The sequence below is a fragment of the Apodemus sylvaticus genome, chromosome 22, assembly GCF_947179515.1.
Source record: "Apodemus sylvaticus chromosome 22, mApoSyl1.1, whole genome shotgun sequence".
In the NCBI taxonomy this organism is placed as follows: domain Eukaryota; kingdom Metazoa; phylum Chordata; class Mammalia; order Rodentia; family Muridae; genus Apodemus; species Apodemus sylvaticus.
In genome coordinates, this window is record NC_067493.1 from 13,904,034 (window position 1) to 13,924,712 (window position 20,679).

Here is a 20,679-nt window from a genome sequence, read left to right on the forward strand (position 1 = left end):
AGAGCGCTAATATCCAATATATACAGAGAACTCAAGAAGTTAGACTCCAGAGAGCCAAATAACCCTATTAAAAATGGGGTAAAGAGCTAAACAAAGAATTTTCACCTGAGGAATATTGAATGCCTGAGAAGCACCTAAAGTAATGTTCAACACCCTTAGTCATCAGGGAAATGCAAATCAAAACAACCCTGAGAGTCCACCTCACACCAGTCAGAATGGATAGGATCAAAAACTGGGGAGACAGCAGGTGCTGGTAAGGATGTGGAGAAAGAGGAACACTCCTCCACAGCTGGTGGGATTGTAAGCTGGTACAACCACTCTGGAAATCAGTCTGGCAGTTCCTCAGAAAACTGGGCATGATACTACAGGAGGACCCTGTTATACCACTCCTGGGCATATAACCAGAGGGTTCCCCTGCATGTAATAAGGACACATGCTCCACTATGTTCATAGAAGCCCTATATATAATAGCCAGAAGCTGGAAAGAACCAGATGTCCCTCAAAGGAAGAATGGATACAGACAATGTGGTATATATACACAATGGAATACTACTCAGCTATTAAAAACAATAAACTCATGAAATTCTTAGACAAATGAGTGTAACTGGAAAATATCATCCTAAGTAGGGTAACCTAATCACAAAAGAACACTCATGGTATGCACTCACTGATAAGTGGATATTAGCCCAGAAGCTCGGAATGCCCAAGACACTATTCACATATCAAATGATGCCCAAGAAGAAGGAAGGAGAGGCCCCTGGCCCTGGAAAGGCTCAGTGCAGCAGTGTAGGGGAATACCAGGACAGGGAAATGGGAGGGGGTTGATTGGGGAACAGGGGGAGGGGAGAGGGTTTATGGGACTTTCAGGTAGGGGGGAACCAGGAAAGGGGAAATCATTTAAAATGTAAATAAAAATATATCTAATAAAAAATAGAAAAAAAACATGGAGGTGGTGCTAAAAACGAACTCATTTAAAAGGGGGGAAAATCAGAAAACAGTGGTAGCTCTCATGGGCAAGGGTGCTCCATGCCTCGGTGGGAACTAGGATTCTTCATAGTTGCACCAAGAAACAGATTCTGTTGAATTGCAGACAGGCATACTGAAGAGTTCTCTTGCTCAGACTGCTCCTGTAGGCTCTGTTGCTCGGATGGGGAGGGGGTCACAGACTGTGTGATGTGTTCTTAGCAGGTTCTGAGGTAGAGGATTGTTACATTGTCACTGACTCTGTTTCCCTCCCACTACCTATCTGGACACACACACACACACACACACACACACACACCTGCCGCCGCGGAGTCTTGCTGGTCTGAGGGTGAGGAGCCAGAAGAACCCCAAGCATTTAAAGTCTGCCTTGAGTCCCAGCTGAGGTCATGAACCCCGAGTCATTTGACCCAACACTCAGGCCTGACCTCCTAACAGTGCGGAGACATGGAGAGGTGCCAGCTATGCCCGCTCCGTGTGTCCCAGGAGGGTGGCTTTATGGCTTTCTTCCCTGTGCCCATTTTTCCCCTTGAGCATGATACAATCCCTCCCAACCACATCCTCTCAGCCTCGGTGCTCCCTAGTTTTCCTAGTAGAATCCATGAGGTTGTGAGTGCTATGCAGTCATCTCTTCCTGCCCTCTCACTTAGACCGGCTCGCCCTTTCTGTCCATCCAGGGAACTACGGTCTTTTCTGGGTGAGGTCAGTGGACCTTCATCATCAGTTCACTTGGGGGTCACCTCTCACTGAAGTAGGAGGTGCTAGATGGTTTAAGTCCAGAATTTTCACACCGATAGCCACCTCTCTCCGGACCCTGCCGGTCCACTCCTGGGCCAGCCCCAAGTACAGTGAGTGCATGGAGAACCCACTGTTCCTCTCCTTCCCTGCAAACTGTTCACAGCTCTCTGGCTTTCCTCTCTTCTTTTAAAAAGCTTATTCAATTATTATCATATTCTCCGTTAGAACCACACAAGCCTTGCCCAAAAGAATACTAGTATTTTGTTAGATAAGGTTCTATATTTTAAATATTGTATTCTCATTCAGATACATCAAAGCCACAGGAATCTCTTGCATGTTAAATGTGACCCAATTAATTTTCCGTTTTTAAGTTCTGTTGACTCCAGTATTCCGACTTCACACAGGAAACTCCAGACTCCAGATCGGGCTTTCAGGGAGAGAGGGGCTTGATTTCTGACAAGATTAGCTTTTGAAATATGAACTATAGATTCTAGTAAGGGAATTTCTAACATTTTAAAGAACCAACCTGATTAGATACTTCAAAACGTTATTCACGACACTCCCCATCAACAGATTGCTGATCTGAAATGCCCTTCCATTTGTTGGTTATTTCATCAGTTATAATGCGGAACTCACATGTCTTTGGTGCAGTCACTGATTTCTGTCCTTTCAATGGTTTGTTCAGTTCTTCAACATTCGAGCAGGGAACAACAGCTTCCGACACTCAGTTCTTACTCAGTTTTTCGACCCATCAATGATTGTATGTTGGACGCACGCAATACAGACTGTCCTGCTTTCCATGGGAAATACAAGCCAAAGCTCCTGCCCCTAGTAGTTGGCTGAAAGCATGAATAAACAGGACCTAAACACATATGTGTGTGTATATTAACTATGTATTATAATAAATATTATGTAGCTATGAGGTCTCTCTCCTGTGTTATATTGTACTCACCATTGTCACAATGAGTTAGTTGATGGTAACATATTTAGGGGACAACACAAAGTGAGGTAGATAGCAATAGTTAGGTATCGTGATGTGATACTGTCAGGCTCACATATAGAATTACTTGACCACAGGCCCTAGAACACCTCCACACCATCTAATAGCTGAGATAGGTACTAGGCAATTAGCAGGTGAATAACATATGCGGTGTGGATACACAGGGCAGAGGGGGATGGGCATCCCAGACAAAGGCTTCATCACACTACTCAGGATGGCAAATTACTCAAAACAGACACATCGTTTATTCGACAAGTTTGCATTTAATAGTTTCAGTCCGTGACTGAACAAGAGCAACTAAAACCACAAAAAGCTAAACCAAGAACAAAGGGAAATGGTTCAGCATATCATACACCGTACATCTGCCTCCCTTGAGAGATAGCCTTGGGGAATCGCGTGCCAATAGAGGGGTGGAACTGTTGCCTTCTAGAGCTTGTCTACACCTTTGCAAAGGAAAGAGTCAGGAAGTCCTGAGAGGGAATTACACTTGCTTAGAGAGGTTGCGATTCTTTGAAGAAGCTGCCTGCTCATTGGTTGTCTCTGTAAGGTAGCAACGGGCAATGATCGTGAGGGTGGCTGAAGACGGAGCCTGGAGGGAGAGTGAGGGAGTCCTCACAGTGCTACTGAAGAACAGAGACCACACAAGCTGCAGACAGCTACCCTGAGCCTGGAGCTGCAGAGGTAGCTCACTCCACCAGCACTGTGTCATGGCTACAGAGTTCCAGGACTGGCGGTGTGTGATGCACCCGGTGTAAGGGTGGAGATAAGGAGTCAGGAGTGGAGAAAGTAGATTATTACGTGTGAGTTTTTCCTGCCCAAAGATCCCAGAATAAGTACGCTGAGACTCAAAATGAAATTACAAACACCTTGGTGAGAAGCTTTGGTTGCTTCCCCAATGAGCTCCTAAGTTAATCATCCTGTTTATCCCCATCTAAGTTCTGCCACGTAGTTGGTTACCTCCGCCTAGCCCCATGCTTCTGCCCTCCTCCATGGACTCAGGCAAATCCTCTACCTACAGTCTATCCCAGAATCCTATCTCCCTACCACACGTCCCGCCTTCCACTTCCTGTCTAGGCTTATAAGCCAATCAGCATTTGATTGACAGGTGCTGCAACTATACAGTATACAAGAGAATCTCTACAGTGGGAGCTAAAATACATTTGTGCTTCTGTAATTAAGGCAGTGGGAGAAAGCTTGGCTTGGGGGGGCGGGGGGGAAGGAGGCTGTGATCCAAAACAGAGGGGCTGATCCAGTAGAGAGCACAGGGCAAAATGAGGAACCGTGGAAGGACACAATGCCTCCAGAGAAGCTGAAATAAAGGCTCAAGATCTTGGGAACAGAGCGGGTTGGGTGGTGACTTATCTTAACAGGATATCTAGAATGGGTAGGTGAAGTGGAAACAGAGTTCCCAGAGCTCCGAGTGGGAGGCCCCAAGCTCAGAGGGGCATAGCAGAGAATGACCAGCTATAGTGTATGCCCTCTGGGAAGATGGCGCATCTCTCACTGGTTGGTCGGGTGTGTTTATTGGGCACTTGTCCCACACCAAGCATGCTCTAGAGTCAAAGTCCCTCCTCCCTGGGAATTCGGATAGAGTGAAGGAGTCATTCAGGGAAGAGGGAGAAACCAAGCAAGACAGTGCTACACGGCTCGGGTCGGTTTGGAGTTTGTGAGGTTTATCACAAAATCCAAGATGAGGGCTCTTAGCTTGGTGATGGGGAAGGGCCGGTGATGGGGAAGGTGGAGATGGAAAAGCTGAGAGACTTGAATTCAACAATCTGTTGTTGTTGTTGTTGTTGTTGTTGTTGTTGTTGTTCAAACATTAGAAATGTAAACGCAGATAGAAGTAGGATCCTGTTGTATAAATAAGTCAAGGTATCAATTAAAAAAAAAAAAGAATGATTTCCCAGGATGCCAAAAATGAGTTTGGTTTTGCAAATTTTTCCTAACCAATGTTTCATGCTTTTATTCTAAATAATATCGGTAATATATATGTACACACACACACACATATATATTAACACACACACACATTTGTGTTACTCTGGCAGTCCTGAAACCCACTCTGTAGACCAGGCTAGCCTCAAACTCAGAGATCTGCCTGCCTCTGCCTCCTGAGTGCTGGGGTTAAAGGTGTGTGCCACCACCACCCAGCTGCAAAATAATTTTTTTTCAAAAAGCAAATGCCAAAAATATAAAATTATCAATAACAAATGGCCAGTGGAGCACAGACAGTCTAACAATATAGCAATATGTTTTTTTTTCTCACATGTAAGGCAAACATGTTCATGAAAGCAGAAGAAACTATAAATGAAGTGATAGGAGTAATTTCCACTGCTCTAGAAACAAATGTGGTCATTTTCTTTGTTCTTCCCATGCCACCACAGAGCACTGAGAAGGAAGAACTTGATCAACATTTTAAACTTTTCAACTAATTTTGTTAAAGAAACAACTGGGGCCTCCGAGTTGGGAATCACATTGTTTGAAGACATCATAAACTGAAATACATTTTGTGGCATTATGTACACTTTGCAAGTGCTATTAGTGACAAATGTCACAGTGTGTTGACAGCACAGAACTCCGGTCTTCATCAGCCTTTACTGTATCTGAAAAACATTAAGAATTAAAGACGGTCTGACCTCACAGTGAAGGAGTAATCCTTCCATTGAGTTATATCCACTCAAGACATAGTTTTACGTAATTAGCCTTTTTCGAAGGGTCAGTGGCAGATTTCAATAAAGTCAAATCCAGATTGCTTAAAAATGAAATGGGTTTACCCTTAAAGACAACATTTCTTCGGTGGCTCTACTGCACTGTCGCCCAGCCTCTGAACTTGTACAAACTAGAAAGGCAACGAATCTATTCAGTCACAGGGACCAAGCCTCTGGTGGTTATGAGCGTCACCCAGTGAGCTCTGAAGCAACTCGAGGACGCCCGGGAGTCTTCTGGTGGGCGTGAGGGAGGCAGGCAGCGTCTCCAAACCACCTTCTTGGCCAGTTTCACGTCTTTGAGAAGCGATCCTAGAGTGTGTTTGTTCCATTAATGAGCTGACTGACCTTAAAGCTTCCCAGCAGCTGGAACCGAGGGCTGTGGAAGGAATGCTGTGCCGTGTGAGGACAGAGACCCGCCATGAATATTTGTGAGCATCCAGATGCTTCCAATGCGGAATTCCACCCCGACACCTGGTCTACCGCACCTTTCCCCTGGGTGGAACCCGGAATCCGTAAAACACTCTCCCTTGTCGTTTATCTCTTGTCATTGTGAGAAGAGAACACTCTTGTCTACGTGCGACCCACAGGGAGCCTAGATTGGGAGGTTATGTGCCTCTTAGCTTCCCCACCTGTCACTAACGGCTGAAGTTTTAACCTTAGCAGAATGTTATTCAGTCTCAACTGAACCAGGATCTCCTAAGAAATGCAGAACTGGCTTACATAAAATGATGATGATGGTGGTGGTGATGGTGGTGGTGGTGATGATGATGATGATGTTGTTGATGATGATGATGGTGGTGGTGATGTGGTGGTGATGATGATGATGATGTTGTTGATGATGATGGTGGTGGTGGTGATGGTCATGATAGAAGCTAACAGTCAGTAAATGTTAATTATTTAAGAGTCACCATCAGAATTTACATATGTTATTGCTTTTCATCCTTATCAAAAACCTCATGAAGGAAACAACATTATCATCTGAAGTGGAAACGTAGGGTTCTTTGGATGGTGTTTTGCTGGGGCGAGAAAAAAAAAACGTGAAGGAACATTTTGCTGAAGCACAGTTGAAAGGATGCTCTGCTAAAGCAAGCCCGTGAAACGACATGTGATGAAGGAGTCTTCACTAATAACACGCATGTGTTGGTCTGCCTAACACTGTGTCGTTTAACTGCATTGTTGGGACTCCATAGAGAGAAATGCGCCAAATAACTTTTGGTCGCGCGCGCGTGCGCATGCTGCAGTTTCTTGCTGCTTCAGCAGACTTGGGCTGGTTGGCAGATTGATGAGGCAGACACACGTACTGAGGCACGACCCGTGGAGGACGCGTGCTGTTTGGAGGGAGTAGAAATAAGATTTGAGGGACAGTGCCGGAGGCTGAGCTGGGCTTGCTGACAGAGCTCATGGTGCTTGTGAGTCTCTCACCTTCGCTGAGTGAGGTGCAGACAGGAACTTCTCCTGACATTCCTCCTGGCCCTTCCTGCTGACTCAGGCTGAGGCCAGTGGCCTGGCTGTCTCCACTAGGTAGTGCCACCACTGCTGATTCATCTTTGCTATCTGGACTCTGCCGAACGAACGAGCTTGCTGGTATATCTGTGCAACGTTTACAAGTAGATGGAGCTGCTGCTGCTGGCCTGTGAACTGAACTGCCGATTCCCAGACAACAGAACTATTTCTAAACAGAAATACTACACACACACACACACACACACACACACACACACATCCTTTCTTTTCCTCTACCTCTGGTGACTGGTGGCCTACAAGGGAGGTTAACGTGTTTAAGAACCATCACTAAAAATAGGCATGTGAAAGAAAGTTACAATCATCCTCATTTTACAGGTGCTGAGATTGGTAATGAAAAGAGAGGTAATTTGTCAAGATAGCAAAGCCAGCCAGTGTGTGCCAGTTCCCTCGGATCCTACGCTCCCTGTGTAGGCTGGCGTCTGCGGCACAGCAGCACTGGTGGGCATTGCCCTATCCGAGTATCCCCCAAAGTACGGAACCTGAAACTGCTCCGTACTGGGGCTGTAATAGCAGAACAGATGAATATCAAAGGGTCAGTTTCCTTGTGTCAACACAATAAAGCAAGCCATATGCTAAGTTAAATGTACTCAGCCTGTGTGTGAGGTAGACAGAGGGAAGAATGCCATGGGGTTGTCTGCAAGCCGACGTCAAGACGAATGCAGAGACTGACTGACATCTTCAATAACCTGTGAGATGCTGACCCGGTCTCTCCCATTCAGTAATGCTCATTCCCAAAAGTACACAGAAAAATAGAGAGAAGGGGCAGGGCTAAAGGTTTAGCTCAGTCAGTAGAGTATGTGCCTCTTATGCACACGGTCCTGGGTTCAACTCCCAGCCCTGCATCAGCCAGGTGTGCTGCTGTGGATGTGCAATCTAGCACTCAGGTGGCACTGGCAGGAGAAGTTTGTGAGCTCCCGAGACATAGTAAGTTTGAGGTCACTCTGGACGACAGGAGACATTGTCTCAAAAACAGAAAAGCAACACCCAAAACAACAGTAGAAAGACAGCCAATTAGGGTTACTCCTAAAAACATGAGGTGGAGAGAGAACAGTCACCCACAGCATGTGACTCTCATTATGCTGAAGTTTTGAGGAGAAAAAGACAAGGCTAAACTGGACCCGATTACCAGAGGGAAGGAGAGTCAGGGGGAGGCTTTCTGAGGCTCAGTGTCTCTGTCGGACACTGACAGCTTTAGTTGGTTAGCACAAGACATATAGACAAATGATTAGATCCAGAGGGCACAATTAGATATATCCGTTAGGAAAATGTACCTCATAAGACTCCCAAAGCACAGTCAGCCACGTGCTTTATACATGTTAACTGAACGTTAACATGTTCAGTTAACATGTATAAAGCTGTTCTGAGTAGGCGGGTGCTCCAGCGAAAGAGAAAACATGGCGGCCTCACTGTCACACCATCCCAGGAGCCTGACAATAAACAAAATGGCAAGTGTTCTTAAGAAAATTAACCTGCTGCCACAAGATTAGGACAGTCGAGGCAGCGGCAGTCAGGGAAGATTTGGCCAGGACAGTGATGTAATAATATCGTATGGTTGGCAGCACTGAGGGAATGCTTTCCATGCGACACGGGGTTTATGCCATTTCATCCACACCCCCATCCTCAAGAGAGTTAATGTTCAGGGGCAGAAACACGAGTCAGCGGGGTCTCGGACTCCGGCCACATCTTGAATGCATGTATTTCCTTTCTGTACCAACTTGAACCTTGAGACTTAGCTACGTGGGGCCTTATGTAAGAAGGCAGGGTCTGCAGGAGCCTGTTGGAGATTGATGAGATCATGCCCGGAGGAATGAGATGGTCAGCGTCCAGTAGTCCCACGTGCTCCAGAAAGGACAACAATAGACTGGCCAAGAGGACCATTAGAGGTGACACGAACAGGCTCTTAGAGAGTCAGGGAGGGAGCAAGAGCGGGAGTTCTGATCAGGGAGGCCTGTGTTCCAAGGGAAAGGGCGCAGAGGTACCGAGCTTTTCTGTGGGTGCTTTGGTTGGGTTTGGGCTTCAGTTAAAGAAGGATGGCAGTTGGGGGTTAAACCTGCAGAGAGGCAGACTTACAAGGAATAACAAAACCCACAGATTGCCCAAGACACAAGACAGGTCAGAGCACAGGTCAGGGATGGATCCTGGGTGGGAACAGCACCCTCTCTTCTGGTGTGACAGGAAAGAAGAAAGTCAGCGTCGGGCTGGAGAGACAGCTCAGCGGTCAAGAGCACTGAGTGCTCTTCCAAAGGTCCTGAGTTCAAATCCCAGCAACCACATGGTGGCTCACAACCATCCGTAACGCGATCTGACACCCTCTTCTGGAGTGTCTGAAAACAGCTATAGTGTACTTACATATAATAAATAAATCTAAAAAAATTAGAAGAAAAAGAAGAAGAAGAGGAGGAGGAGGAAGAGAAGAAGAAGAAGAAGAAGAAGAAGAAGAAGAAGAAGAAGAAGAAGAAGAAGAAGAAGAAGAAGAAGAAGAAGAAGAAGAAGAAGAAGAAAGCATGATGGTAGGCAAGGTGGGGATTTGTTATCCAATCAAGTGACATCTTATTTTCACCAGCCTGCTTCAGATGGAAGTCCCCATGAGTAGAGAGGGCTTGGAAGCAGAGCTGGTGGAGGTTGAGGATGGACCTGGGTAACAGTGTGCGGCTCTGCGCTCTGGGACTTCCTCCAGCCTCACTCCCTGCTGGCTCCTGCAGGGCTGTGCGTGCTGTGTGCCACAAGATGCTTGCTTGGGTAGCACCTGCTCTGAGCAGATCAGCTGGCTTCTCTGTGACAGCCTCCCAGTTCACAATCGTCCAACAGCCAGAACAGGCCAAACCCGCAGTGCCAGAACCTATGTTCAAGTTCACAGTTTAAGAGGAGCCCCTAAGGCAGAGTTATCTTAGCACAACAATGCTTATTAGGATAAAAAAAAAAGTGATTGGGGTCCAAGCTTCTCAAAGCTCATTGATCCCTGAAATCTGCTTGGCTGTCTGACTGTCTGTAGCACTGTTCTAGTGTGTGTGTGTGTGTGTGTGTGTGTGTGTGCGCGCGCGCGCGTGTGTAAGAGGGGGGGAAGGAGGGGGAGAGGGAGAGGGAGGAGGGAGAATAAGGAGGCAGAGGGAGGAGGGAGAGGGAGGAGGGAGGAAGGAGGAAGGAGGAGGGAGAGAGGTGGTCCTTCTGCCTCCAGTTCAACTGGGATCTTTTGAAAGTCAAAGGCACAGCTTCCCGGGGCTGTAATCATTGCTCACTTTGTTGTTATAGATGCACAGTTAGCCACTCCTATAAGCACACAAAACACAGGATGTAATCAGAAAAGTGATTGGCGGGGATCTAGAAGGCCATCTGGACCAGTCTATAACTGGCTGCCTTAAGTTCAAGTCCAACTTATGGCTTCACAACAGATAACTTCAAAGGTTTGCCAAGACCCTGCAAAAAATGCTCAGCAATGCTTTCTAGCTCATTCTCAGAAGTGCTTCGGCTATAGACATTTCCGTGTCAATGGCAACACAATGTGGTGATAAAGAGTGTCTTTGCAATGGTCTCCCTCCCGTGTCTCTTGGACCAAATAGACTGGTGGAGGATGGACTTATAGACTAATGGAGGATGGACTGTATAGACTGATGGAGGATGGACTGTATAGACTGATGGAGGATGGACTGTATAGACTGATGGAGGATGGACTGTACAGACTGATGGAGGATGGACTGTATAGACTGATGGAGGATGGACTGTATAGACTGATGGAGGATGGACTGTATAGACTGATGGAGGATGGACTGTATAGACTGATGGAGGATGGGCTATATAGACTGATGGAGGATGGACTGTATAGACTGATGGAGGATGGACTGTACAGACTGATAGAGGATGGACTGTACAGACTGATGGAGGATGGACTGTATAGACTGATGGAGGATGGACTGTATAGATTGATGGAGGATGGACGGTATAGACTGATGGAGGATGGACGGTATAGACTGATGGAGGATGGACTGTATAGACTGATGGAGGATGGACGGTATAGACTGATGGAGGATGTCCCTGCTGAGCACGGAGACCTCAGCAGAGGTCAGCAGAGGCTGCGCGGGTAGCCTTAACTTTCACTCTAAGTCAACAGTGATTTATAAAACAGAAGGATTACATAGTTTTCTTGAGTTTTCAAACTTCATATGGGGCATCTAGAGAGGAAATAACTTTGTCAGACAGGTGGAAAGACATTTAAAAAGAAAGGGGCAAGACTAGCAATTGCAAGTGTTCTCTGGCCGGGTGTGGTGGGGCATACCAGAATCCTGCTACTGGGAGTTTTAAGCAAGACTCCTGGGAATTCGAGAGGCCATTCTGAGCAGTGAGGCCTCTCTCAAAAACAGGCAGAATAGGAAATGCTCTTTTGAAATTATACCAGATTTTACGTGACGATACTGACTATGTCATTGAATTACATCAAACTGTGTCATAATTTCTCCAACACCCTTAAAAACATTTTACAAATAACACCTTGTGAATTGCAAGCCCCAGAGGGTGGGGCTGAGTTGCTCTGGTCCTCCTTGCCTTTGATTTTTAAAAACATTTTTTATCTACCTATCATTTATTTATTATTCATTTGTTTGTTTGTTTATGATTGCCTTGTTTTAAGACAGCATTTCACTCTATAGCCCAGCCGGCCTCACATACTCCAGAATATTCTCCTGCCTCAGCCCCTCTGAATGATGGGATTGCCGATGTGAGCCAGCCTGGCATGTCTTTGCTTCCTTAAACAAAAAGTTTGAAGTCCAGGAATCTGGGTCATTCCTCATCTCACGGAGAAGCAAAGAAGTGATCGTTTCTTACAGACCGCTGTGTAGCTGTTTAAAACCAGGAAAATTCATTCGCTCTCACTTCAGTGTTAATGTCTGATTGTGAGTACACTGTATATCTACTTTTGGTTAGTATACTGAGGGTTCTTCTAATTTCCATTTTTCCTCCTTGTAATTTCTATTTCCTTGTCGGCATACGTATATATGGGCTCTCCAGTCCACATCATGGTCAGTGTAGATTGTACTCTGAAAATTATATCAGGTTGGAAGCAGGAAGGGACTGCACAACTCAAAGACATGTGTAGAACTCCCATCTCCCTCCAGCGCCCCACCCCCCAAAGATCAGCTTGGCTCAGTGCAAGTGATTTAAATTCTGAACTCTGAGAGTCTTGGGCACTAACTGCGGCTGTATCAAAGCTCTTGTGTCAAGAGTGGGGTTGGTAAACGATGCGGAAATCCAGGAAACGGAAGGCTGTGGCACAGTCCCTAACTTTGGGATGAGAGGAAAAGACCTGGAGCGGGCTGTCAGCCTGGGCTAGGGTGCAGGGAGGAGCCGGGGAGGGAGGGAAGGAAAGAGGGAAGACGCAGCGGGAGAGGGGAGAGGGACTGGCAGAGAGCAGAGGCCGCCTCGCAGGGCGCCTGGCCGGCGCACCGGGTCCCGCGTGGCCGAGCGTCCCAGCGCCCGAGGCGGTGTGAGTGGCGGTGGCCAGGCTGCCACGCGCTATGCGGACTCGTCTGAGATGAGCAGCCCACGCAGAGCGGTGTACGCGCCTCTCCGGAGATCGCTAAGCGAGCAGCTGCGGGACTCCAGCGCCAGAGCCTGGGATCTGCTGTGGAGGACCGTCCGCGAGCGGCGGCTGGCAGGTCGGTGTCCCGGGGCCCTGGGTGCAGGATCTGACCAGCCAGATCCGGCACAGTGTCTGACAGCTGGGCTGTGCGCGGACCACAGAGTCCTCCTCCATTCCACTCGGGCGGGCGGGCGCAAAGGTAGCTGTGGCTGCGTCCTAGATTGGCATTTCCACGTGGCTCATCCCCCTGGGTGCTGGGGAGGGCTGCGAGACCGGTAGAGACCAGAAATGTGGAGGGGAGACAGGTGAACAGTTGCTGAAAACAAACAATCACCCACCACCCCATGCCTCTGGGACCTGAAGTGCCCATATAGGAACTGTCAGAGAAAGACTTAGGAATCCATTGCCCCAGGGTCGAAGGAAGAGAACTGAGTATTCCTAGGGGTTCTTAAGAACGCTTGCTTCTTTAACCCACACCCAGCCTGTGTGTGGTGGCCTCAGGTGTGTGTCAGCTCTGCAGGGACGAGGGCCCACAAGCACAGTGAGTTATCTGGGCTTCCCACCCCTGAAGTCACTGATTACACCTGTCCAGTAAGACAAAATCGCTCACTCCAGCAGGAAGCGCAGGGGCAGAGGCCTCCTTTGCCTGCAGGGAGCTGCCAGAAGATGCTTCGGGAATTAGGAGCGGTGTGACTGGAAGGGTTTCTGGGGTGATCTTGTCTTCTGAGCTTGTCTTCTCCAGTAGTGGGCATCCGTTGGAGTGGAGGAGAATTCTAGAAGGGAAGCTATAAACCTGGCAGAAGGAAAGGATGTCACAGGTGAAACAGACGTGACCTCTGAGCTCCTCCTTTCCCCTATTTAACCTGCAGAACAAGTCTGCCCCACCACACACACACACACACACACACACACATACACACACACAGAGAGAGACACACACAGACACAGACACACACACACACACACACACACACACACACCAGGTGGTATGCTTCCCTAAGAGCCAGGCCACAACCTCCTCTTCCCCAACCCCGCCCAGCCGCCCGCCCGTGGCTTAAAGCATTCTGGGTGAGATGCCGCCACCCGGATCCCTTTGAACAGAATGCCCTTATCAAACCAACTCAGAAGATGGCATTGTGAATGACTCTGACACTCAACCGAGTAAGCACTAAATGTTTACCCATATATTCTCTCCAGCACAGTGGCTCTAGTAAACACACAAGAGGGAAAAAATGAAACAAACAAACAAACAAACAAACAAACAAAAAACCAGACTTTGTAGTCAGGACCCAGAAATAAATTGAGGTCACCCAGTAATTTTGACTGTTGATCTTTAAAGACCTGTAGGCCAGTGGTAGACCCCAGTGGGTAATACACAACCCCTCCCGCCCAGCCCCATGTGAGCATGCGCCTTCTTTTCATGTTATGTTACATTGTATCATCTGTAGGATGGATGGTGTCAGGAAGCTTCTGTAGAGCCTGCTGCTTCATAACTTAAGAATTCTTGTGGCAAAGGACTCTTTGATAGTGTCTGTTGTTGAGTCCTGTGGAGTTTGTTAAGTCAGTGGTTCCTTGGAAACAAGAGGGCTCTCCAGAAGGGGTGCCAAGCCTGTGCTAGGTTTTTATAGCTGAGACCAAAGAGGGCTACAATTTCTCCAAAGGGAGAGCTTGGAAGTAAAAGAGTTTTGTAAATACTTCACACGCATCTTAGACATTGTGGTTAAAGCCGTGGAAGCAGGTAGAGGTAGCGATTTTTAAGACCAAGCATATGAAATTAGATATTAAAGCTAAGCATAGCTTCAGAGCGTTAAGTGTAAGAGTTCACTCAGAATGGCGCAATTGTTGTTTTAAATGGTGGTATGAGGTTTTAAAAGGTTTAATCAGAATATTAATATCTGCTTCCCCATAATCTTCTTACCGTTCTGCTAGCAGCAAATGCCAGAAGGTTATTCAACTAGGACCAAACAATTCTCTGTAGAGTGGACTTCAACTCCTGTTTCTCTCAGCTGCTGGGCTGCTTGCCACAAAACCAAGCCGCCCCATGAAGGAGCTTTCAGATGCAAATTGATTTTCTTGCTAAAGTAGCTAAAATATGGAACTTTGGCCACGAGACACTGAAATACTTACGTTATTAATGTTGGCATCAATGCCAGGGGAAAGTGCTCTCCGCTGGTGAAAGTCATCTTTATAAGACTCAGTTCACAATATCAGAATAGCTATCCAGAAAACCATGTTCCCAAGAGCATGCGCTCTGGGGGAGACGCTGTGGGCTCTCAGTCTTGTTTGTTTGGGATTGTGCTTCCTTTATTTTCTTTTCTATCGAAAGTTTTATGCCGGCTTTTCTCTAGCCCGTTAGACTTTTCTCCTTTAATCTAGAGGACCAGTGCGGAGGGCCTAGCCAGAGAGCCCTGAAGATGTTGGAATCTAAGGAAGCCCGTGTTCTAACTCTGAATTTTTCATGAAATGTCATCTATTCAACAGACAGGCAAAAAAAAGAGGTACAGCTGAATGCGAACAAGAAATTAAAGGAGGGCATGCTTGCTGCCACGAGAGGCTATGTCCTTTATAATAGATATTAAGAAAGAACAAAGGCAGAGGTATCTGCAAGAGTCCAGAGTTAACATGACCTGCCAACTGAACAGGGCAACGTGCAGAGAGAGGGTAGAGGGGGAACCAGGAGCCCAGAGACCAAGAGCAGAAAGGACCGCATCCTCAAAATGTCTGGGTTGTATAGGAATCGGGTAGGGACTGAAGGATGCTGGGAGGAGCTGGTGGCCAGCATCAGCTGGGATATGTTAATGGGCACCTCAGCCATTGGTCCTGTAGCTTTAAACCTAACAGAAGCAGAAGCAGAACAAAGCCTATGGCTTTCTGAACCATGTGATCATGCGTAAGGAGAAAAACACGGTTCTTAATGGAGGCCGCAGTGACATAAAGGAAGCAGATGAATGGCCCAGAGTGATGCCAGCGAGTTCCTGTCAAAGAAGAGGCAGCAGGTGTCCTCTGGGGCCTGCCAGTTCTGGGGACTGTAACAGCTGAGTGAGCTCCCAGTAGACAGGCACACGGACCAATGCACGCTTCCTCTCCACCAGGAATCTAATCCCCGTGGAGCCAGAAGGAGTCTTTCTCATCTGTCACCTCCACTCTCATGATAACAGTGTAATAATTGTTTATTCCCCAAAAGACAAATCTGGTTTATCCAAAGCAGGATTCAAATTCAGACCATTAAATGTTAGAGGAAATCTATAATCAGACCTTAGACTTTAAGAAAACAGGGAGACTGGCAGAGACACTCTGTTACTGCAGCTGGACCTAAAACCTTGAGGAGAAGAGCCTGAACATCTGTGGCTTCTCTGGTGGACAAGCACAAGCAAGGACAGCCCTCCGCACCTCCTCAAGCTCCTCCTCAAACCTCCCTCTGTGATGGTTAGTGCATTAGCATAGAGAGGTTTGAAACGAATCGGCCGTCATATATCTTGCCTGTTGGGGCCCGTAGATGTTCGCCCCACCCATCACCAGGGCAAGGGCAGTCATAAACTCTAAATGAACTGCCATTTTTTTCAGGTAGGTGAGTGACACCTTTGGTGCCCCCAGTTCTCCAGTCAGCCTCAGAGAGTTCTCTGTGCTTGAGTCTTTTAAGTTCTTTAGGCCAAAGCACACCCATTACCCTTTGGCATTCCTTAGCACCACGAGCTTCTTTTCAAATGTTAATGACTGAGGAAAATCCCACTGGCTCCTCTACAGCTTCCTTCCCCTTCAGACCAGAAGTCAAGTCCAACTGATGTGCGTTTGACTCCCTTATCCTTGTATAACAACGTTTAGATAGTGTGTACATTAGTTAGTTAATTGATACCAAGTCTTTGATCTTTTAAAAAAAATAGTCTCATGTTAAATCCTTTCTCTGAGCCACAGGAAGTTAAACTGCTGCCAAAAACACACTAAGTTAAAACACTGCAAAGTCTCAGCTATGTCAGAAACTTCAGTTTTCCACCAAGTTTCCATGGGTTCTTGTTATGACAGGTTCCTCTAGTCTCAAAGTCAAGAGCAGTGTTCTATCACATGATGCAAACAGAGATTGGGACTTCAGCGGTCGGAGAATAAAGAGCGGTCGGTCCATTAAATGTTCCTTATTAAAATCTGTGTGCGGTGACATCAAGGACCAGATAGCCCTAGCACATCCTTTTCATGTTCTGCTATCTTTGCGTTCTATCACTTTGGCATAAGGAATAGTTGTGTTAGAATGGCGCTCGTATCCGGACAGATCACACCAGGCCAGCACAGGGGGGAGGGGGAGGATAAGGGGGGTCAGTGATAAAGAAAAGGAAGAGGAAGAAGAGGAAGGGTAGGAAGGAGGGAAGAAGAAAGAAAGAAAGAAAGAAAGAAAGAAAGAAAGAAAGAAAGAAAGAAAGAAAGAAAGAAAGAAAGAGGAGTCAGGGGGTTCTGCCTTTTATTCGGGCCATGATGTAATCACATGCACCACCGTGCACAGGTAGGTCAGCCCAGAGCAAGTGAAATGGCCGCTGAGAAAATATAGGCGTTGCCATGGCCACAGACACACAGGTCCTTGTCTAAGGTGGCATCATCATTGGGATTCAGATGCTGTAGACCCCTTCTGATGGCAACAATAGTCATGCTGCTCTCACAGGGTTTTGTCTTTGATGCCACTTCTGGGACAGCATTGAAATCTGTTTAATAGTAATGGCCACCATCATCTAAACGGGGCTTGTCACCAATCTCGGGGTTCTTAACCTTCACTGCCCTCGGCATCACCACAGTCGTCCAGAGCAGCAGTAGCAAGGCCCTCCTTGACCCTCTACTTCAGCTGTGGGGTGGTGTACAACTGAGGCTGAGAACTACCGATTACAGTAAGTTCCCTTAACATAACTCATGGATAATAATTAACTCATGAAGTGTGGAATTCACTATAGTATTTATTCAAGACGAAGAGACCTGGCCCCAAACCCAAAATCCGAAATGCTCCAAACTCTGAATTTTAAGCAAGCAAGCAAACAAAAAATATTAACAGGAGGCCACAGGTAGAATAAGCCACCCTGTCCTCGTGGGATGCACTCCATTCAAATGTGTGTACTTTACAACTTCCTCAGCATCCCACGGGATGGAAGATTCTGGCGCCCTTTCGGCTGTGATGTACAGACTTTTATCCAGCATGAAATTATTAAAATACTGAATAAAATTTTATTTAGATGACATATATAACATAAATACAACGCTTGAGTGAATTGTATGTTAAGATTGGATTTCCATCCCTAAGACTTCTTATTGTGTATATGTAAATATATTTCAAAATCTGAAAGAAAAAAAAAACTGACTAAAATAGCCTTGTGACTAAAAGATAGTCAAACTCTGTTGTGAGCACAGAAGTAAAGTTTTGCTCAAGTGGTGTGAGTTTGTCCTATTATAGAGCTGGCACAAGCAGAGGAGGAAGCCAGCAGTGGCTGAATAATAAAAAAGGGAAAAGAACGTTAATGACAGGAAAAGATGTCAAACACATGGCCAGGATCAAGTCAGAGGCTTGGGGTGGCCTCTCAGCCAAGGAAAGTTTGAATTTACATCTAAAACGGACTTTACAAAGAGAAAGGGGTAAGACCCAATAAGTTGCTACCAACATCAGTGCAGCTGAGGCGCACAGTAGGCATGGATACAGCTAATGCGCACAGTAGGCATGATGACAGCTGAGGTGCACAGTAGACATGGGTGCATCTAGGGCACACAGTAGGCATGGATACAGCTAAGGCGCACAGTAGGAATGGATGGCAGCTAACGCGCACAGTAGGCATGGATGATGGTGGTGGGGGAGAATGGTGGTCAGAAAGAGGTGCTAGAAAGGGAGGGACTTATGTAAATGGCCTCAGGTGGAGACACTGCGGTTGACCTACAGCTGCTGGAGACAAGGAACTGCAGGCTTATGGGTAATAGAGGGACACACTGGTGCCTGAAATGGAACCACTGGTAGGATGTCGCAGTAGGAGGAAGAACAAAGAGTTCTCTGATGCGTCAGCAGCACTCACTCTGCAATGCCTGTCAGACGAGCAAACTGAAGAGTTGGGCCACAAACACAGCTTTGAGGTAAAAAGCAGAACTGAAGAAATGGAGTTCAGAGTCATCAGTGCCTAATGACTCCATAAAATTGTGGAACTGGGCGGGGCTGCTTAGGAAGAGAATATAAATTAGGGTAGGGGCCAGTCTAGGACTTCCCTTATATAGAACAGAAAAGTTAGAAATGAATATACACGAGCAATATATTCTTAAATGCACTAGAACATTAGCAATATTGTCCCAAATTCTTCTTTCTTTCAGCAAGATATTATAGTGAGTACTCTTTTATGTAATCATTTGACACTAGAATTGTTCATAAATTTGAGAATAACATATTCCTCAGTAATAAAATGTGGTTTTAATTTAAATTTTCTATTACAAAATAAAAAATAAAATATTTTAAGCAATATTTTAAAAAAATATTCAGGAGGATCTAGGCATGTTTGCTGCAGTCCTTTAATTCGAGCACTTGGGAGGTGGAGGCAGGTGGATATCTGAATTTGAGGCCACCCTGTCTTAAACAGAGCCTTCTCTGGTTACTGTAACTTGTAGGGTCCCTGTATAAAACAGAATACGATTTTTATGCTGGATAGGCATAGTTCAAATGGGAGTTCGGTTGGAAAGTGCTTCTGAACATTAACTTTTCCCATACTGCATCCGATAACTGACATTATCACTTATCGTTTCCCCATGGACATGCTGGTGAGGATGGAGTTTCACAGAGGAAACGAGGTAGCCAAGAGCCTAAAGTTTTGTGTCTGCAAGGAGATTGATTTAAACTCGGCCTTGTCTGAGTGCAATCCTCAGGCTAGACCTTGAAGTGAACAGGGTATGCCTGCAATCGAGGCAGCAGGCTAGACCTTGGAGTGAACAGGGTACGCCTGCAATCGAGGCAGCAGGCTAGACCTTGGAGTGAACAGGGTATGCCTGCAACTGGAAGCAGAGAAAAGCCATGCTGACTGCTGGTCATCTGTCTGAAGAAGCAACAGCTAGTTGTCTGACACTCCACCAGAAAACTATCCAGCACGCGCTGTGCATCACGTGCCTCAGAACCCACACTTTCTCCTTCCTGCTTCTAAAATGCTATGTCAAGCACGATGCTCATCAAGAGAAATCTGCCTGCTGGCCTCGTGGTTTTCCAGGGGTTCTTCCGCTAGGAAATTTCTCTCCTGTCCTTGGGCAAGGCTGAGATATTGCAAAATGGAAACAAAAGTGGCTTGGAAAGCATCTCCACGTTCTTGAGGTTTACTCAGCCAGCAGAGCTGAAGGACAACCTTGTGTGTCACTTTGGGGGTCAGCCAATGAGTATCAAGCCACGAAGGAACATCCTCGTCAAAGCACGTGGGGACAGAGTGACAGGATATGGGTCTCGTCCTATAGTTGTTGCCTTGCAAAGCACACAAATGTTACTCTGTTGCTCGAGTCATTTACCTCACATTGTTGGCCCAAAGTGGAGTGAGCGTCCAGAATCTTCAAAGGACAGTATGGACCATGCATCAGGCGCTCAGTGTTGCATCTGCAAGCGCACTGCTGCACCGGCTCACACTATCGGGCCAGATCTTCTCTTAGTCACATTTTTAGCCATGATAAATCTCCAGGTCAGCACAGTTCCGTGCTGCGGGTATATTTCACAATAGAATACATTATCTGATTGCATCATAGCTTATGGGGTGGTGTTTTCAATCGTTTCTTTCTCTGGCTGCATGGAATGAAATGAATCAGGACAATTAGAACACTGCTTCTTAAGTGTGGGTGGTGACTCCCTTGAAGGCTGGAATGGCCCTTTCCCAGGGGTGGCCTGAGACCATCAGGAAACACAGATATCTGCATTATATTTGTTAGCAAAATTAGTTATGAAGCACTAACAGAAACAACTTTAGGAATTAAAGGGTCACAGTATTAGGAAGGTTGAGAGCCACTGATCTAGAGGAACCCATAAGAAACAAACACTCTCACTAGCAACACACTCACGAGCAACACACTAGCAACACTCTCACTAGCAACACACTCACTAGCAACACGCTAACAACACTCTCACTAGCAACACACTCACGAGCAACACACTAGCAACACTCTCACTAGCAACACACTCACTAGCAACA

The 20,679-nt window shown here is 46.5% G+C and overlaps 1 protein-coding gene across 1 annotated transcript in view; it reads left to right on the top strand.

Annotated features, from left to right (window-relative positions):
* Positions 1 to 12,330: 12,330 nt before the first annotated feature.
* The window catches only part of Stard13 (StAR related lipid transfer domain containing 13), a 209,077-nt gene continuing 200,728 nt past the window's right edge, over positions 12,331 to 20,679 (top strand). The window contains 1 exon segment of the mRNA XM_052167519.1: positions 12,331 to 12,596. Within this exon segment, the coding sequence (XP_052023479.1) occupies positions 12,473 to 12,596 (124 nt within the window). The 5' untranslated portion in view covers positions 12,331 to 12,472.